This window comes from Haliotis rufescens, unplaced genomic scaffold (genome assembly GCF_023055435.1).
Source record: "Haliotis rufescens isolate VD_foot unplaced genomic scaffold, xgHalRufe1.0.p SCAF_14, whole genome shotgun sequence".
Taxonomy (NCBI): Eukaryota; Metazoa; Mollusca; class Gastropoda; order Lepetellida; family Haliotidae; genus Haliotis; species Haliotis rufescens.
In genome coordinates, this window is record NW_025963824.1 from 36,072,534 (window position 1) to 36,092,093 (window position 19,560).

Here is a 19,560-nt window from a genome sequence, read left to right on the forward strand (position 1 = left end):
CTCACACACACTCATACACTCACACACACTTATACACTCACATACACTCATACACTCACACACACACTCATACACCCCTATATACTCACATATACACACCTACACTCACACACACTCATACACTCACACACACTCATAAACTCACGCACACTAACACACTCACACACACTCATACACTCACACACACTCATACAGTCACATATACACACCTACACTCACACACACTCATACACTCACATACACTCATACACTCACACACACTCATGCACTCACACACACTCATACACTCACACACACTCACCCACACTCATCCACTCACACACACTCATATACTCACACACACTCATACACTCACACACACTCACACACTCATACACTCACAGACCCCTATATACTCACATATACACACTCATACACTCACACACACTCATACACTCACACACTCATATACTCACACACCCCTATATACTCACATATACACACCTACACCCACACACACTCATACACTCACACACACTCATTCACTCAGACACACTCATATACTCACACACCCCTATATACTCACACACACTCATACACTCACACACACTCACACACTCATACACTCACAGACCCCTATATACTCACATATACACACTCATACACTCACACACAGTCATACACTCACACACTCATATACTCACACACCCCTATATACTCACATATACACACCTACACCCACACACACTCACACACACTCACACACTCATGCACACTCATGCACTCACACACACTCATACACTCACAAACACTCATTCACTCACACACACTCATTCACTCACACACACTCATACACTCACACACACTCATACACTCACACACACTCATACACTCACACACCCCTATATACTCACATATACACACCTACACTCACACACACTCATACACTCACACACATTCATACACTCACACACACTCATACACTCACACACACTCATACTCTCACGCACACTCATACACTCACGCACACTCATACACTCACACACTCTCATACACTCACACACACCTATATACTCACACATACACACCTACACCCACACACACTCATACACTCACAAACACACTCATACTCTCACGCACACTCATACACTCACACACACTCATACTCTCACACACACTCATACACTCACACACTCTCATACACTCACACACACCTATATACTCACACATACACACCTACACCCACACACACTCATACACTCACACACACTCATACTCTCACACACATTCATACACTCACACACACTCATACACTCACACACACTCATACACTCACACACACTCATACTCTCACACACATTCATACACTCACACACACTCATACACTCACACACACTCATACTCTCACGCACACTCATACACTCACACACTCTCATACACTCACACACACCTATATACTCACACATACACACCTACACCCACACACACTCATACACTCACACACACTCATACTCTCACGCACACTCATACACTCACACACACTCATACACCCACACACACCTATATACTCACACATACATACCTACACTCACACACACTCATACACTCACACATACACACCTACACTCACTCATACACTCACACATACACCTACACTCACACACACTCATACACTCACACACATACACACACCTACACTCACACACACTCATACACTCACACACACTCATGCACTCACACACCCCTATATACTCACACACACCTAAATACTCACACATACACACCTACACTCACACACACTCATACACACCCATACACTCACACACACTCACACACTCACATACACGCACGCACACTCATACACTCACACACACAGACACTCACTCACTCACACACACTCATACACTCACACACACCTACATACTCACATATACCCACCTACACTCACACACACTCATACACTCACACACACTCATACACTCACACATACTCATACATTCGCACACACTCATACACTCACACACACTCATACACTCACGCACACTCACACACACTCACACTCTCACACACACTCACACACTCACACACACAGACACTCACTCACTCACACACACTCATACACTCTCACACACATCTATATACTCACACATACACACACATATACAAACAAACTCATTCGCTTACACATACACACCTACACTCACACACACATATACACTCACACGCTGACTCACACACACACATACACTGACATACACATACTCACACACTGACTCAGACTCACACACACCTACTCATACACTCACACACACATTCACACACTTAATCTCACACACACGCACACACACACACACACACACACACACACACTGACTCACGCTCACTCACACACACACACTCACTCACTCACACTCTCTCTCTCTCTCACACACACATTCACTCAAAACGGTAATTCCAACAGTTTTCAAATTTCACATTTTCAATCATTCCCTAAATGGCTATGTAAATACTGTAAAGCATTGATATGATTATCAGAAGCATATAGCTCGGCAAACGTATTGAATATGCGATTTTTTACAAAATGTCCACTCCAGCTATTTTGTTTACATTGCGCACTGGAAACTTAGTGCGTCTCGTCAGGTTGTAAATCTCCATTAATGTCAAAAACCAAAAACATTATACAAAAGCTTGTTTGTTTCCCGATTATCATGGTGAAAATGAAACATCCCCTTGGAAATTAAGCAGCGAAATCGTCGATTACGAATTTTTCCAAATTTGCGTGATGCCATTTTGCCCGTAAATTAGTAAAAACTTCAACGTAATCGTTGGAATATCATGTCGGAAAATGCATATTAATAAAATCAATGTTTATAATAAGTTAATAAAATCATATCCCTGAAATCTGAGGTTTATTATCTATGAAGTTACATACTTCAATATGAAGAAAAACGAAACAACATTTCAAAATATGTCGTTCGCCTTGTGGTGTTTTCTTCAGTGTAGAAAATCTTGAATCATATCGGCGATTGTTTACATTTTTTGGGAAAAAATATCTTAGCCAATCTGTAACGAAAATGCCCGTATACATAATATATTTTTACTTCTATCACACCAACATATACATGTATTTTTCACGGCTAAAGTATAGCGGTTCACTCAATTTTTAAAAATACTCCTACCGTTCGATGGCGGACATTTCTACTGGTACAGTAAACTACGGTTAAAACGAACACGCTTATAACGAACTTACTTATTTGTCCCGGCTTTTTGCTGTATATAGGCTGTATATATGCTTATAACCAACTACGGTTGTAACGAACTGAAATTAGTTGTCCCTTTGAGTTCGTTATAACCGTAGTTTACTGTACGTCGACGCAATTTTCGTTCTGGTGAATGAAAGAGATGGTCTCGTATTTTTATATATCCCGAATATTGTTGTTTTATTTTCGTTTATAAATATTAAGGAGTGTACAAACAACAGAACACCAAAAAATACGCGTGAAGGAGAAATTATTCGAAAAGGCCTCTTGAATGGACAGCTTTGCATAGTTTCAAAATGTCGTCGGCCATGTTCCGCGGTGTTCGGGATTTTGGATTTACTCTGTCTTCGGATTACCTTTCTGTTTGACTTCAAAGGAGAAAGAAAGCTTATGAACACCATTGTATGTCATTGTAGGTTGAATGTGCTTGTGGTGATCTGCAAGTTGTCGTAAGTGGTGGATGAGAAACACATTAAAATTGATTCCAAATATTGTAACGTCGCAATCTGGTCGTGTTTTCCCGATCTCACTTCCAGTCACTGTTTACATCATGTCACATCATGGCAATCATGCAAGATGATTTCGACACGTCCAAATACATAAAACTTTAAAAGAAATTAACAACTGGCATATGATGTGTTATTTTCAATCATGACGTCGATGAGACAGTGGATGTTTCATCCAAAAATTGAAATATCTGTCGCGAACATCGTATTATATTTTCAATTGATCTCTATGGCTATGTAGGTAATGTTTACTATACTTCATTATGTAAAGTGACATGTTGATGTACATGTTCACTTACAACGGTAATGCTGTGTACAAGCGGTAGTGAGGTGAGGTGAAATTGGGTTTAACGTCGCGTCCAAGATTATTGCACTTATAGAGCGACGTGCATGTACGTGTGTGTGTGTGGCTGCTTGTACTAGTCCGGACTGATGCCGATTTATAGTGCTAGCTCACTGAGATACCATGCCGCAGTTTAACATGAATACCCCACTCAGACACAGTATACTGACTCCGAGCCGACCAGTCCTTGTTTTAGCTCCTTAATGCCGAGCGCCAGACAGGGTAACAACAAGTACAATCTTTTAACGTCTTTTTGTATGACGCGGCCCGGGATCGAACCCTGGACCTTCCGCTCTCCGGGCGGACGCTCTACCACAAGACCACGGAGGCGGTCTACAACCGGTAGTGATATCGCTTGATGTGCCGAAAGAGCCCCAGCACAACTGCCCCGAAAACGGACATTTAGTGCCAGGTTTCAAATGTATAAATAAGAGGTATCTACAGTGGGACTACATCAAATTTCAAAACACAGTAGGTTTATCTCCATTCAACCATGACGCCAACAACGCTTTGAAAATGGTGCTCTCTTGCAACGCGTAACAACACAGGGTACCAAAGTCCCAAATCTTAGAACATTCCGAAAAGTGGTAACAGGTGGTTATATACATAACAAATATTACTAAATTTCAAGATTAAAAACACCCTAGGAATGATCAGTTCAAAATAAGTGTTCAAAACACATATTCTTTTTCCAAAAGAAGTTGACTAAAACCCTCCAAACTTAGTCCAAAGACAGATGTTTTAATTTCTACCATCCTGTTCTGCACTGCTTGGACTGACCAAGTCATTTCTTGGAAATATGCGAGAGATGTCATTTTGGGGAAATCGAACATTTCCATTGTAGGGTGACTTGTGGAAATATTTTTTTCTAAAATACTAAACGAATATATTTCTACAACAAACTTTATGAATTAACATTCTACTATGTATTTAACATGTGTAAGTCTTATTAGTTAGTTAGCAATTGCCCCCAGTAAATAATAAATTAATCCAAATAAATGGCTCTCCACCCTGAACTTGGATGTGGCAGAACTTGACCCCAATCACAGTTACTCACACCTCACATCTGTGAATGGCTGACAATCTTGTGTTTACATTCTCTGTAATTAGTTGAACGAAGCAAGATGAAAACCCTGCTCTATGATGTGGTTCAACATTAACTTGTAGATTTACTGGGAATGATCGAGTCTACTGGTACAATATGATTACCAATGGAACTGAGTATGACTGAACATCCGTTTTTTTAGGCTGCAGACGAGCCGGATATTTTGACACCAGGAATCTGCATGGTTTGACCAATAAATTTCACGGATTCAAAGCCAGATTGTAAATAGCATGTGCAATAGACATTTGTGGCCCAGAAATAGTGGTTTGTGTATGATTTTCTTAATTGTGTGTGTTCTAATATGAATTTCATCAAGTTTGATAAGCTGTGGCGTTAGTGATGTCAGAACATTGTTTTCGTGGCCTTTCGAAGGGAGAAGTGTTTTCTGATTGATTTTCAAAAACCCTCCTTCCAAATCCTTACGGTGGTGGTTGACAGAGATGGCAATGAATATCAAACACAAAAAGGTTTGTTATGTTTTCATAAATAAAGTTTCTTCAAACACATTTTGATAATGTTATATTTCACTTTCATTGTCGGTTGTTTCAGTGACGATCGAAATTACCTATTCCCAGGCTGTTCACTTCGAACATGTCCCTGACAGTTTCATAAACATTTCAGTTATATGCAAAAGATATGCCTTCATAGAGTCTTGTAATTTCATCACCGAAGTATTCAGGATTACGATCTAGAACAACATTTCGACGCCAAAAACATCCGATATCAAACTACCGTATTTCCTCTATTCGAGCTAGGTCGTGTATTAATTTCATGAGAGCCATTGACTTGGCATGTATTAGACTCCTGGCTTGTATCAGAGACCAAGCGTGTAATAGAGGAAATATCAATATGTTTTACAGTTCCTAGAGGTGATCAATCGGCAGCCATTTTTTATGAATCGTGTGAAAAGGCTTAGTGTATTTAAAAGAGGTTTCCGTAGCAAAAAGGAAACCTCTTTTTAACCAATCAGAATCAAGCATTCTTCAATGTCATGGTAGAATAAATAAACAAGCATGATACATGATTTTCTATCCAATCCATTACAGTATTTCTTACTTCGATTATTTTCACAATTATATTTATTGTGTAAAAAAAGATTTGAAAATACAATTAGTGACAGTCACCAAACTGGAAAAGAAGAATCAGAGATACAAACTTTTCCTCATATACACATTCATTTTCAGGAATTACATCAATAAATAAATAGTAAGTTGTACTGACATGGGTCATAACTTCCATAATATACCAGTGCACACAGCCTTTTACTCTTCAGCTGTGTGATACAGACGGACACTGTGTACTGAGGCCAGTTAGTTGTACTGACATGGGTCATACGTTTCATAATATACCAGTACACACAGCCTTTCACTCTTCAGCTGTGTGATACAGACGCACACTGTGTGTACAGAGGCCAGTTAGTTGTACTGACATGGGTCATAACTTCCATAATATACCAGTGCACACAGCCTTTCACTCTTCAGCTGTGTGATACAGACGCACACTGTGTGTACAGAGGCCAGTTAGTTGTACTGACATGGGTCATACGTTTCATAATATACCAGTACACACAACCTTTCACTCTTCAGCTGTGTGATACAGACGGACACTGTGTGTACTGAGGCCAGTTAGTTGTACTGACATGGGTCATACGTTTCATAATATACCAGTAAACACAACCTTTCACTCTTCAGCTGTGTGATACAGACGCACACTGTGTGTACAGAGGCCAGCTTGGCCAACACCAGGTCCAGACTTATCCTTCTCATCCATCAATGGTCATCTTTCTCTTTCTCTCAACACAATGTAAAAAGATTACCGTATTCAACATAATAAGCGCACAGGGCGCTCTCAAAATTAGAAATAGGGGGCCCTTATTACAATATTATTTTGTTGAAAAACAACAGGCTTAAAAGATCGTAAATTTCGTGGTTTATGCTGACAGCCTGAAATGTTTATATACGACAGATATATTTTTCCAGAATCTAATTTCCCACAATTAAGGATGCATATAACACACGTACTATACACGAATAAATAAGTCTTGTGTACATTGATCAATCGGAAGGGGTGCTAATTGGGATTGTTCACTAGCCAATATATTAGCAAATATCTCCGGGGGCGCTTATTAGAGCGGGGCGCTTATTACGTCGAATACGGTATTACATATTAATATTTTCATGAACATGTTCATAAATTTAATACAATTTTTATATTAACTTTATGAGTAATTGCAATTTCTTATATCAAAATTATTCATTTATAAGGACTTAATAGCCATTAAGAGTCGATTTAACATAACATGTAAATGAACACTATTATATTGTTAAATTTATCGTGGACTACCAAAAAACATAAGATAGTGAAGAACATCATGTCTTTTCAGAAATTGACACATCTCATTAAACATACGAAAAGGGAATAACATATAATCAGCCGCGAAACATGAACAACACAGCCCCAAAAGGGTGTGTCAAAGTTTATCATGTGCGTTTTGGTTTCGTTTGAGAGCCATGCTTTCGACGTTTTTTCTCTCATGAAAACTACTACTAAGCGACCTTCAACTTCGATCGCCATTTTATGTAAAGTTTCGGTGGAGAAGTTGTGATACCTCTTCTGTGTTTTTGTGGAATTTATGGTTTAAGAAGCATTAATGGAACTTCTACGTGTACGTATCAACATGAGAAGTGGCAATGTTTCACCCAGACTGTATTTTACATATGTCAGTAGGTATATTACTGTCTGAATGTTTTTTAATACGCTTTGGAACTTGATGTGAAAAACGATGCCTTGCACAAATACAGTGAAGAAAACAAATACACTCCATTCACCATCGATAAGCTGGGCATTTAGTTGGTTTCATACCCAGGTAGCATGCCATTATCGGCCCTGCATCGGCCCTGCATCGGCCTACCGTCGGCTACATCATCGGGCCGATGAAGTTTTGCTCATCGGATGGACATCGGCCGAACGTCGGCAAATTCATCGGCCTGACATTGGCACCACACTGGCCCAGCATCGGCCCGGCCATTTGCTGTATATATGCTGTATACTATAAGGGTAACGCTCTTTTTCAGGGCATTATCATTTGCAGAAGCCCGATGTTTTCCATTAAATGCACGACGAAGGAGGGCAGTTGAAAAGACCGAGGGCTTCTGCAAATGATAATGCCCTGAAAAAGAGCGTTACCGTTATTATAGCTAAAATGGATGGAATTTGTTATCAAATAAAAAGAAACAACAACATCGGTTTTGAAACATTTACTGCAATCAACACGAATGTCACTGACCACATTTTACAAATATGGAAACGTCATAGAACAAACTAGATGACGTCACTATAATACGTGACTTCATTTTCTCTACCCTATGACGTCACCTAACAACGGGCTTGATAATGGCCCGTCGTCAAGCAATATGAGGGCATTATCAAGTTACAGTGGCCCGCTCATTTCTGATAACGTGCGGGCGTTTTAACGATAATTCTATCCATTTTAGCTATAAATGCTTATAACGAGCCACGGCTGTAACGAACTAAAAATAGTGGTTCGTTACAACCATAGTTTACTGTTTTTTTATGTACCCTAATACATGCGTAGTCAAATATTAACATTTGCACCAACTTATATGAAGCACGTTTTTCCGTTAGTTTGTTCACCGTAACAGGATGAGGATGGCGGGGTATATTTATGTATTCGTCTGCTTGCAGCATCTGTATCTGCCGCTGCTCCAGCACCACAAAGAACACAAAGAAATCGACCCGAATGCGCCTTTCGCCCTAAATGTCCAAAAGGAGGTAGGATTTTAACTCCATCAATGCAATAAAAACATGACTAAACATGACTGCCATCCACTTCGAGGACTTCTTATTTGCTAACATAAGTCCTTTCCATAGACATAAGAAATCTTCACTCAGACCATTGTACGATTCCCGACTGTGTTTTAGAAGCATAAATATAACTGATACCAGGTTATTTTTCACAAGTGGTTATTTTTTGCGTTCATTCTTCACAAATGGTCCAGAGCTTTTGCGGATAGAGATTCATAAACACATGCTCTTGATATGATGAGAATCGTACAATGGACACTCATTTATCAGAGATATTATGACAATGATCATGGCCATGTCGCTGCTATTTGTTGTAAACCGTAAGGTGAAATAATCTTTTTCCAATTTTACTTAAACAGACTATGTTTTCCGAACAAATCCCAGGTCGACCCGAGAATGGTCTCTGAACGGAGTGTAGGTCTGTTCAAATGATTTTCATCTTGTTTTAAGGCCCGGGCGGCGTATCCTGCCAGTGCAGCTTTTCTAGCAGATGTGTGGATGTCCCCCGAGTGGACTGCATCGCTGGACGATGTGTCTGTGAGGTCGGTTATTCTTTTGACCACAAGGCCAACATTTGCAGATCTTTAGCTGGTAAGTTTTAACGTTCGCTCGTCACACGGAAGACCCTGCTTCGATTCCCCACCTGGGTACAATGTGGGAGGCCCAGTTCTGCTCCTGATGTCAATCACGGGATTGTCTGGTCCAGACTCGATTATTTACAGACCGCCGTCACAGCTGTAATATTGCTGAGTGCGGCGCTAATAAACAACGACCTTGTAACGATGCTCATAATGTCAATCATTGGATTGTCTGATTGATTCAATTTCTGGATTAGCTGCGATATTGATGAGTTCGTAATATATGAGTTCCAACAACTAACAAAACATACGGCACTTTACTTCTTGAAGTTAATTGATAACTAAGATTGTTTTCATTTCCTCTGCAGAATGCACGTCGTTTAAGGACTCCTTCACAACATATGATGCAAAGCAAATACAACACCACTCAGTGACAAACATGACGTATGTGTCGTACCATAACTGCGTCAGAGTATGCAGGAATTATACACAAGCCATGTGCAAGTCTGTCTCTGTCGAAACTTTGAGCCAAATGTGCTTCCTTCACAACACCACGTGGCTGGAAGTGCAAGAAGCACATCGCAAGGCGGCAGTCCTTCGTTCCCTTTTCCAACGAGACTGTTGCTGGTAAACAAGGATATCCAACGTATGTCGAAGCAATGTTAGTGTGTATTACCGTCTGTAACTGTCGTCGGGCCGTGAATGCCCTGAACAATAGCCTTCACCTTATATCAACATAAGGGAGATTATCGCGATGCAGCCAGTGTATTGAAGAAATACCGATACACGGATGACTTACTATTTTCTTGTGAAGCTTCACGTCCAACTTTGATGACATAAGGGATCAAGCGCGTGTCTCTATCATCTCACACAATATATATCAGTTCATCAAGATCGGCGGTTTCACCCTGGATATCCAGCCAACTACGTCTTGTTTCGGAAGTTTGACTACTGCTGGGTGAGTGTTATTACCACTGCTATAGACATTTATACTGCCATTGTAATTGTACTGCCGTTATATGTTACTGCCTCGCTTTTGTGTTGTAGTTGTAATTACCATGCAGTAATTGGTATAGATCTGTCAACCTTGTTAATGTTACAATACAATTGCTACATGTATCCCATTTCTTTGTTGTTTGTTGGTTTCACCGTGAATTTTGTCTGGGTTAAATTAGTGTTTCAATGTGTTGACACACAACAAAGGTAACATAACTGACAGGTGTGTGTTTGCGTGTGTGTGTGCTTGTGTTTGTGCGTGTGTGTGTGCGTGTGCGTGTGCGTGTGCGTGTGCGTGCGTGTTTGTGCGTGTGTGTGTGCGTGCGTACGTATGTGTGTCTGTGTGTGTATGTGTGTGTGCGTGCGTGTGTGTTTGTGCGTGTGTGTGTCCGTGCGTGCGTATGTGTGTCTGTGTGTGTATGTGTGTGTGCGTGCGTGTGTGTGTGTGTGTGTGTGTCTGTGCGTGTGCGTGTTTGCGTGACGACACCATCAAAATACTGTGCTAGTTTAGAGATTGAAGCCATGACGACACCATCAAAATACTGTGCTAGGTAAGAGATTGAAGCCATGACGACACCATCAAAATACTGTGCTAGGTAAGAGATTGAAGCCATGACGACACCATCAAAATACTGTGCTAGGTTAGAGATTGAAGCCATGACGACACCATCAAAATACTGTGCTAGGTTAGAAATTGAAGCAATGACGACACCATCAAACTACTGTGCTAGGTAAGAGATTGAAGCGATGACGACACCATCAAAATACTGTGCTAGGTAAGAGATTGAAGTCATGACGACATCATCAAAATACTGTGCCAGGTTAGGGATTGAAGCCATGACGACACCATCAAAATACTGTGCTAGGTTAGAGATTGAAGCCATGACGACACCATCAAAATACTGTGCTAGGTTAGGGATTGAAGCCATGACGACACCATCAAACTACTGTGCTAGGTAAGAGATTGAAGCGATGACGACACCATCAAAATACTCTGCTAGGTAAGAGATTGAAGTCATGACGACATCATCAAAATACTGTGCCAGGTTAGGGATTGAAGCCATGACGACACCATCAAAATACTGTGCTAGGTTAGAGATAGAAGCCATGACGACATCACCAAAATACTGTGCCAGGTTAGAGATTGAAGCCATGACGACACCATCAAAATACTGTGCTAGGTTAGAGATAGAAGCCATGACGACATCACCAAAATACTGTGCCAGGTTAGAGATTGAAGCCATGACGACACCATCAAAATACTGTGCTAGGTTAGAGATAGAAGCCATGACGACATCACCAAAATACTGTGCCGACACTAAGTTTATGATTATCAATTAACTTCATGAAGTAAAGTAGCTCATGCCTTTTTTGTCTGTTGTTGGAACTCAGGCCGAGTTCATCTCTGTAGCAGCTGTTCCACAGATTGAAGCCATCAGACAATCGCATGGTTGACATTATGAGCATCGTTCCATTGTGTCCCCCCATCAACCAAGTAACCAGGCCTGCCTGCCTGTCTGCCCGATACATTATGTCGCCTTTTAAAAACGGCATACACCACTGGGAACAAATACTAAACCAGACTCCCTCATGCATGTAGTACGTCATAACAGTTTTAACACTGCCGTCCCAACTGCGCTGTGACACTGCTATCTTTTTCCATGTCAATATATATGAGGTATGCCATTAAAATTGATCTCCTGCACTCTATCGCCAGGGACGTCTCCCCGAGGCAATGAAGTTAACTGACAATAAAAGTCCAGTTCCCACTCTTGCCGAGCTTGGCAAGAATTCCGGAGTTACATTTTGGCTGGACTAACGAGTCTATGCACAATCAAATCAAAATCGCGTGAAGAACCAGACATCCGGTTTGCAAACCACATAGATTTCAACGTGGAGATTTCGGTCGACTGCAGGATCTGAAGGCATGTGTACCGCCAAGTGGGCGTCGACAGATATTTTGAAAATCTTTTCATGTTTTCCCTCAAGGTGCTTAAGTGATTTGATGGACTTCTCGGGGTAAGACCCGTTTTTTTACAATATATATCTTGATTATCGATCAGATCGTGTTGACTAGGCACCGCTATTTTGTTTGAAGCAAATGCATGTGATATCAGTATTAGAATCTTATTAGTCAATAGGAGGGACATAGAAGGGACATATCTCGTAATAGCCACTGATGGCGCTTCGATCGAGACCAGAAATTCCAGCCTAGTTCGGCAAGGGTGGAAACTGGACTTTTAGCGCCCTTGCTTCGGGAAGATGCTCAAGGACTTGCACTTCGAAAAATTTAGGCCCTTAATTTTCAGAAACGTTTTAACGACCAATGAAACGTTGAGATAATGAAAGAGAGAAATGGGTAGGGAAGGACTTGCCATAGCAATAAATACTTTTGACGGCCTTCGTCTGCATGTCAGTCTGATGTCAATGTTGAAATTCTCGCAAACTCTTCCGTAATCAATGGGACTGGCCACCAACTTGTTGATATCGCCAACCCAAAGTTGAGGCTGGTTTGTAACTCGCCATTTGATTGGTCTCTTAGACTGAGTAGCAAATCAAATTGGCTATTGGAACTCAAGGGCGGGTTATTCGAGATCACGAGAACCACGGGAATGGATCAAGAATGTTTTAGTGTAGGTTTACCGAAATGTGAGCCCTGGAGATATTGAGGATAACTTGATCGATAGTCTTGCATAGCTTCTCTAGTGCTCCAGCCATGTGGCGGGGGACACAGCTTTGTACCCGTGTCGGGGATCAGCCCAGCTGTCCGGCGCTGCGACGTAACACGTGTAGCAACCACGCCAACGCCCCTCCAACATGATTGAAACTTTACAAGTCCTCTTCTGCGACTCAGACGACTACTTGGGGGAGTGCCTCCTGACTGTCGGCTATTAGTATGCTAAACCAGTCACAGTGTCAGACGCCGTGAACGCTGAGGGTAACAAGCTCTATCCACGATAACCAGCCAGGGAAATGCAGTGGGAATTTCAGTGAAACTATCTACATTTGGACATGGTGGTAACAAGTCATGTAACAGCAGTCGAAACGTTGACCGTGAAAATATAGTTGTTACTCTTCCCTCCAGTAAATTCGTGAACGATGACGTTCAGTCACCTGAGACACCAAGCCTAACCACCCGATCCCATTAAACGGAGTCAAAATGAGGGTCAAAATGAGTCCTCCACAACATATGCTGGGTGTAAGAGGCGAACAGATGGATGGGGTGGTGAGGCGGGTGACCTGGTTGATTTCGTGTCATCGTATACCGACCATATGGGTCGTTGTGCACAATATTAATCACTGGATTGTTTGGTCGATTATTAACAAGCCCGGGCATATTCCTGGACAATTGTTGACAGCGTTAAACAACAAACGGACGAAGTGGAAACACGCATACAGATACATCAGCACGTGACTGGTCATGGGAATAGATGCATCAACAGTAGTGGCTACCTTCAGAGAATGGCTGGAAGACGTTGCCGTGATTTGGACACCAGGTTTTGTTTGTTTGTTTGTTGTTGAACGCCGCACTCAGCAATATTCCAGCTATATGACAGCGGTCTGTAAATAATCGAGTCTGGACCAGACAATCCAGTGATTAATATCATGAGCATTGATCCACGCAATTGGGATCGATGACATGCATCAACCAAGTCAGCGAGCCTGACCACTCGATCCCGTTAGTCGCTTTGTACGACAAGCAGAGTCACCTTTTGTGGCAAGCATGGGTTGCTGAAGACCTATTCTACCCCGGAAGGACACCAGGTGTCAGTGAATACGACTAATCGGCAGCTCTGTTTATTGAAACTGGGTTAATAAAATACCAAAAGCTGTGTTTTTGTGTGTGGGTATTTCGATGTTGGTTCATTTTTCTATAATTACGATCATCGTTTATTAATGTATATCGTGGGGCGGTCAGGTAGCCTGGTGGTTAAAACGTTCGCTCGTCACGCCGTAGACCCAGGTTCGATTCCTGACATGGGTACAATATGCGAAGCCCATTTCTGGTGTCCCCCGCCGTGATATTGCTGGAATATTGCTAAAAGCGGCGTAAAACCATACTCACTCACTCACTAATTAATGTATATGATTATGTCAAGCGTGATGTCACGCACATGCAGAGGTTTCAACTGTACAGTACGTATCACTGTGATCGTATAGTTTAAATAACGTGTAGAAAGAGGAACTCTACTCAAGTCAGATGAATTATCAGTCACATGGCCAGAAGTCACAACACAGTGAACATCAGTAAAAATATAGTTTAATAAAAAGAAGCATCTGTTTAAATATACAAATAACAATATTGTGCTGATTTGAAAGCTACTCATTCGGACATTTAGAACACCATATATTGATCAGATTCTTACCTCACTCACTCACTCAATTATCAGTTACCGTAACGATATGGCTGAACTATTGCCGACTTTAAATGATAACTCACTCACTCATTAATAGTCACACACAGCCGTGTTGTAATAGATCAGCTAATTAAAGGAGCACATACAGATATTATGTTTCTACATAGCCTCTGCATGACGCCTTTACTTATGCACAATAACTCAAACAGAACATCATATCGACAGCAATATTCTATTCAACCATTGCCGCTGTGTGGGCTCTCAATTAACTCCCTCTCGCATAAACTGTGGTCGGGTAGTCTAGTGGTTAAAGCGTTCGCTCGTCACACCGAAGACCCGGGTTCGATTCCCGACATGGATAATGTGTGAAGCCCATTTCTGGTGTTCCCGCCGTGATATTGCTGGAATATTGCTAAACGCGGCGTAAAACCATACTCACTCACTCACTCTCATTAACTATATGGCTATAATCTGCGCATGTCAATATACACGTAGATACTGAAATTATTGCTTAACTATTCCGAAGAGTCTTTTAGCAGGTAACACTAATGGCAATTTTCTTGTGTAACGGCTGTGGTCTTCCACATGGTTTAAAGGTTAAATACAGATTTGTATTTTGACATGTTAAAAAGGAAGTCACATCGAGTGTGTGTTTGAGAGCGGATTGAATGACGTGATCGTGAAGCATGATTTCATTGTGTGAAATATGCCGAGATGAAATGACGGTCTCCTCCTGGATCTGAAATGCAGAAAACTGGGTCAGTCAGGAAGAGAAAGAGGGGAATTACTATATGCCCATTGTTTGAAAGGCGGCATCTGCTTGGAACAGATTCACTGGTCTATGATTATGCACTTATATAGCAACGTGAATGTACGTGTGTGTGTGTGTGTGTGTGTGTGTGTGTGTGTGTGTGTGTGCGTGCGTACTGCTTGTAGTAGTCAAGATTGTATTATGTTAGTCAAATGAGATACCATGCCACAGTCTAGCGTTGAGTCAGTATGCCACCAATTCTTGTTTTATTGCCCTAGTGCCGAGCGCGAGGCAGGGTAACACCATGTACCAATATCACTATTTAACGTGTGTTGCTTTAGCGTTGCGAGGGGATCGAAACACCAACTTTCCTTTCATGGCCAGACACTCTATCCACTAGGCCACAGGAGCGGTGCACGTTAAACTTTCGTCATTGACCATGACGTGTCTCGACTTCCTGATTAGAGGAGACACGTCAATGTGCAGAGTTACGTCCCTTAGGCACGCCAGAAACCTATGATTGTGGGTTCGAATCCCAGTTCGCCGCGATTATGTTTCCAGTTTTGTCAGTACCACACACATGCTCGTGGGTTTCACCAAAGTGGTAAACGTCTGTGACCTGCATCACACATTACGCTGATATGCCGTGATATAACTGAAACACTGTTCCAAGATGCGCCGAACCCGACTCACTTACTCCTTATAAGAGCGATCATGTAGCCTGGTGGTTAAAGCGTTAGTTCGTCACGACGAAGATCTGGGTTCGATTCCCCACATGGGTATAATATGTGAAGCCCATTTCTGGTGTCCCCCGCCATGATATTTCTGGAACATTGCTAAAAGCGGCGTAAAACCATACTCACTCACTCACTCACTCCAGATTAGAGCCAGGCCATAGTTCTGAGTCTGCGTGTAACTTACTGTACAGAGAAGGCAACTGCCTTTAAAGAGGCATCTCTTCCAGCCATCTCTTAACACCAGGGTAGTTTTTGTTCATCCACTTGATGTTCGCCTTGGTTTGTTCTACTGCCTGGTGGAAAGCGCGCTCCCCAGTTCCAAGATTAGGAGTTGATCTCATGAAGTCCTCAATCTGGCCAATCAGTGAAGAAGATAAGAATGTGTCATGACAGCCATGTGGCATTAGACATCAACATATAGTCCTGTACTGTGAGAGTTGTATTCGACAAGTGATAAGAAAGTCATGTTTTATACCTCTGACAGCTGATCCGAGGGAATTCCAGGTTAGAATTGGTCCCCAGTAGTCTATGCTGGTGGTAAGAGACGACACGTGGTGATGTTCTGTGACGTTTTCATCTCTTGAAAGTCTGATCCTTACTTAATCTCAATAGTGCTTAGTGCGCCGTTAAACAACAAACAAACAAACAAGCAAACAAACAAACAAACAAACAAACCTCTTGCAGCTGCTGCTGGGTATTAAAGCCTCGGGTTGAACCTGTGATCATCTTAGCAACATAGTTGAAAGTAGCGCTAAACCTAGAACAAAAGTATATCTTCTCATATACATCTATACATCTTGAAACCGGGGCGGTCGGGTAGCCTAGTGGTTAAAGCGTTCGCTCGTCACGCTGAAGACCCGGGTTCGATTCCCGACATGGGTACAACGTGTGAAGCCCATTTCAGGTGTCCCCCGCCGTGATATTGCTGGAATATTGCTAAAAGCGGCGTAAAACCATACGCACTCACACACTCACTCACATCTTGAAACAATCACATTAAACCTTTGTTTAGTCTTTGAAAGGCATTTAGAAGTGATACAAATGAGGAAGAGAATTTATGGATGTTAACTTCTTTATTATGAGGAACACAACGTTTCGGGGTATATGTTTACTCCTTTATCCACCTGATGAAGGAGTAAGCATATACTCCGAAACGTTCTGTTCCGCGTAATAAAGAAGTTGACATCCATCAATTCTCTCCCCTAGCCTTAGTTTAGTGGCAATGGCCAATTTTCCAAATTTTGCCTGTCCACACATTCGAAAACTCTTTGGTGCGTGGGATGTGACTCCGAGTATGACAAGGCGTGGTCAATAGTCAGAACATCGACTTTGATTGTACTTTGAATTGAACTTGAGATAACTATCCGCTCGATGGTGAGACCATCGACACAACGGAAATAGTGTGAGATTAGGACCAGGGTTGAACGAATGTTGTACCATCATGGACCAGTGACTGACGCCATGGACAACGATCCATGCAACCGCGTCACAGACAGCCATGGTAACAGTTTCCCTTCCCATCACAGGGTATAAGGTACCGTAATTCGCTGTGCAGAGTGCGTCCATTATGCCTGGAAGAAACATGTTATTGCGGGTTCGAATCTTGGTTCGCCCCGATTACATTTCTAGTTTTGACAACACCATGCCCGAGTTTCACCATAGTGATACACGTCTAAGCCCTGTATCAGTCTGACACGCCATGATATAATTGAAATACTGTTCAATGCAGGGTTGACCTAAAGCATGTGTGTATTGTAGCTTTTCTTACTCATCACGGAGAAGTGGCCAGTTAGCCTTGATGAAGTTCCACACTATTGGTTGTCCCCGAGCGCTGTTGGATACGTAGAACATGATACGTGTCGTGTCAGACCGGCTGACCTCTGACGGCGTGATGGCACGTTCCAGAAGACTGAAGACAGAGGCACGGATATCAGACTATACGTCATGGAGATATACGTCATGGAGATATACGTCACGAAGACATAAGTCACCGAGTTATACGTCATGAAGAAATAGGTCATGGGGATATACGTCATAAAATTATATGTCATCGAGTTATACGTCATGGAGATATACATCATCGAGTTTTACGTCATGGAGTTACATGTCATAGAGGTATACGTCTTGGAGATATACCGTAACGTCAAAGAGACATAGGTCATTGGGATATACGTCTTAGAGATATACGTCACGGAGATATAAATCATTGAGTTTTAGGTCATGGTGATATACGTCATAAAATTATACGTAATCGAGTTATACATCATGGTGATATGCGTCACAGATATATAAGTCACTGAGTTATACGCCATTGAGATATACGTCAAGGAGATATAGGTCATGGGAATACACGGTACGCCTTGGGGATATATGTCATGGAGTAACACGGACTAACACGTCATGGAGATATACGTCTTAGAGATACACCTTAACATCATAGAGCCATTCCCCACTGAGATATACGCCTTAGAGATAAACATCACGGAGATATACCTCGTGCAGATGAACGTCATGGCGATATAAGTCACTAACTTTTACGTCATGGAGATATAGGTCATGGGGATATACGGTGCGTATTGGGGATATATGTAACACGGACTAAAACGTCAGGGAAATATACGTCTTAAGGATAGACCTTAACATCATAGAGACATCATGGAGATATACGTCGTGCAGATGGACGTCATGGCGATATAAGTCATTGAGTTATACGTCATCGAGATATAGGTCATTGGAAATACGTCATAAAATTATACAATATCGAGTTATACGTCATTGAGATATACGTCACAGAGATATATGTCACTGAGTAATACGTAATGGAGATATAGGTCATGGGGATATACGTCATGGAGTTATACGACACGAATATATACATCATGGTGATACACGTCATGAAGACATAAGCAAGCCATCGGGTTAACGTCATGCCAATATACATCATGGAGCTACACATCAATAAGATTAAAGTCAAGGGGATATGCGCAATGAAGATATACAACAAGAACACATACTTCACTGAGATAAATGTCTTGGGTATATGCGTCATCGAAATATTCCTATTGGAAATATTCATCATGGATCTATTACGTTATTGGGTTATACGTCACGATGATCATTTA

At 41.7% G+C, this 19,560-nt stretch overlaps 2 protein-coding genes across 2 annotated transcripts in view; one reads left to right on the forward strand and one right to left on the reverse strand.

Annotated features, from left to right (window-relative positions):
* The window catches only part of LOC124113209, a 12,691-nt gene extending 1,983 nt beyond the window's left edge, over positions 1 to 10,708 (forward strand). Inside the window, exons 2-4 of the mRNA XM_048395540.1 lie at positions 8,899 to 8,985; positions 9,469 to 9,609; positions 9,965 to 10,708. Coding sequence (XP_048251497.1) covers positions 8,899 to 8,985; positions 9,469 to 9,609; positions 9,965 to 10,227 — 491 coding nt within the window. The 3' untranslated portion in view covers positions 10,228 to 10,708. The remainder of the gene's footprint in view (positions 1 to 8,898; positions 8,986 to 9,468; positions 9,610 to 9,964) is intronic.
* Positions 10,709 to 14,837: 4,129 nt separating this feature from the next.
* LOC124113176 (aminopeptidase N-like) overlaps positions 14,838 to 19,560 on the reverse strand; it is an 81,201-nt gene continuing 76,478 nt past the window's right edge. Inside the window, exons 39-42 of the mRNA XM_048395371.1 lie at positions 18,207 to 18,347; positions 17,114 to 17,195; positions 16,623 to 16,791; positions 14,838 to 15,689 (exon numbers count right to left, since the gene is read on the reverse strand). Of these exons, the coding sequence (XP_048251328.1) occupies positions 16,645 to 16,791; positions 17,114 to 17,195; positions 18,207 to 18,347 (370 nt within the window). The 3' untranslated portion in view covers positions 14,838 to 15,689; positions 16,623 to 16,644. The remainder of the gene's footprint in view (positions 15,690 to 16,622; positions 16,792 to 17,113; positions 17,196 to 18,206; positions 18,348 to 19,560) is intronic.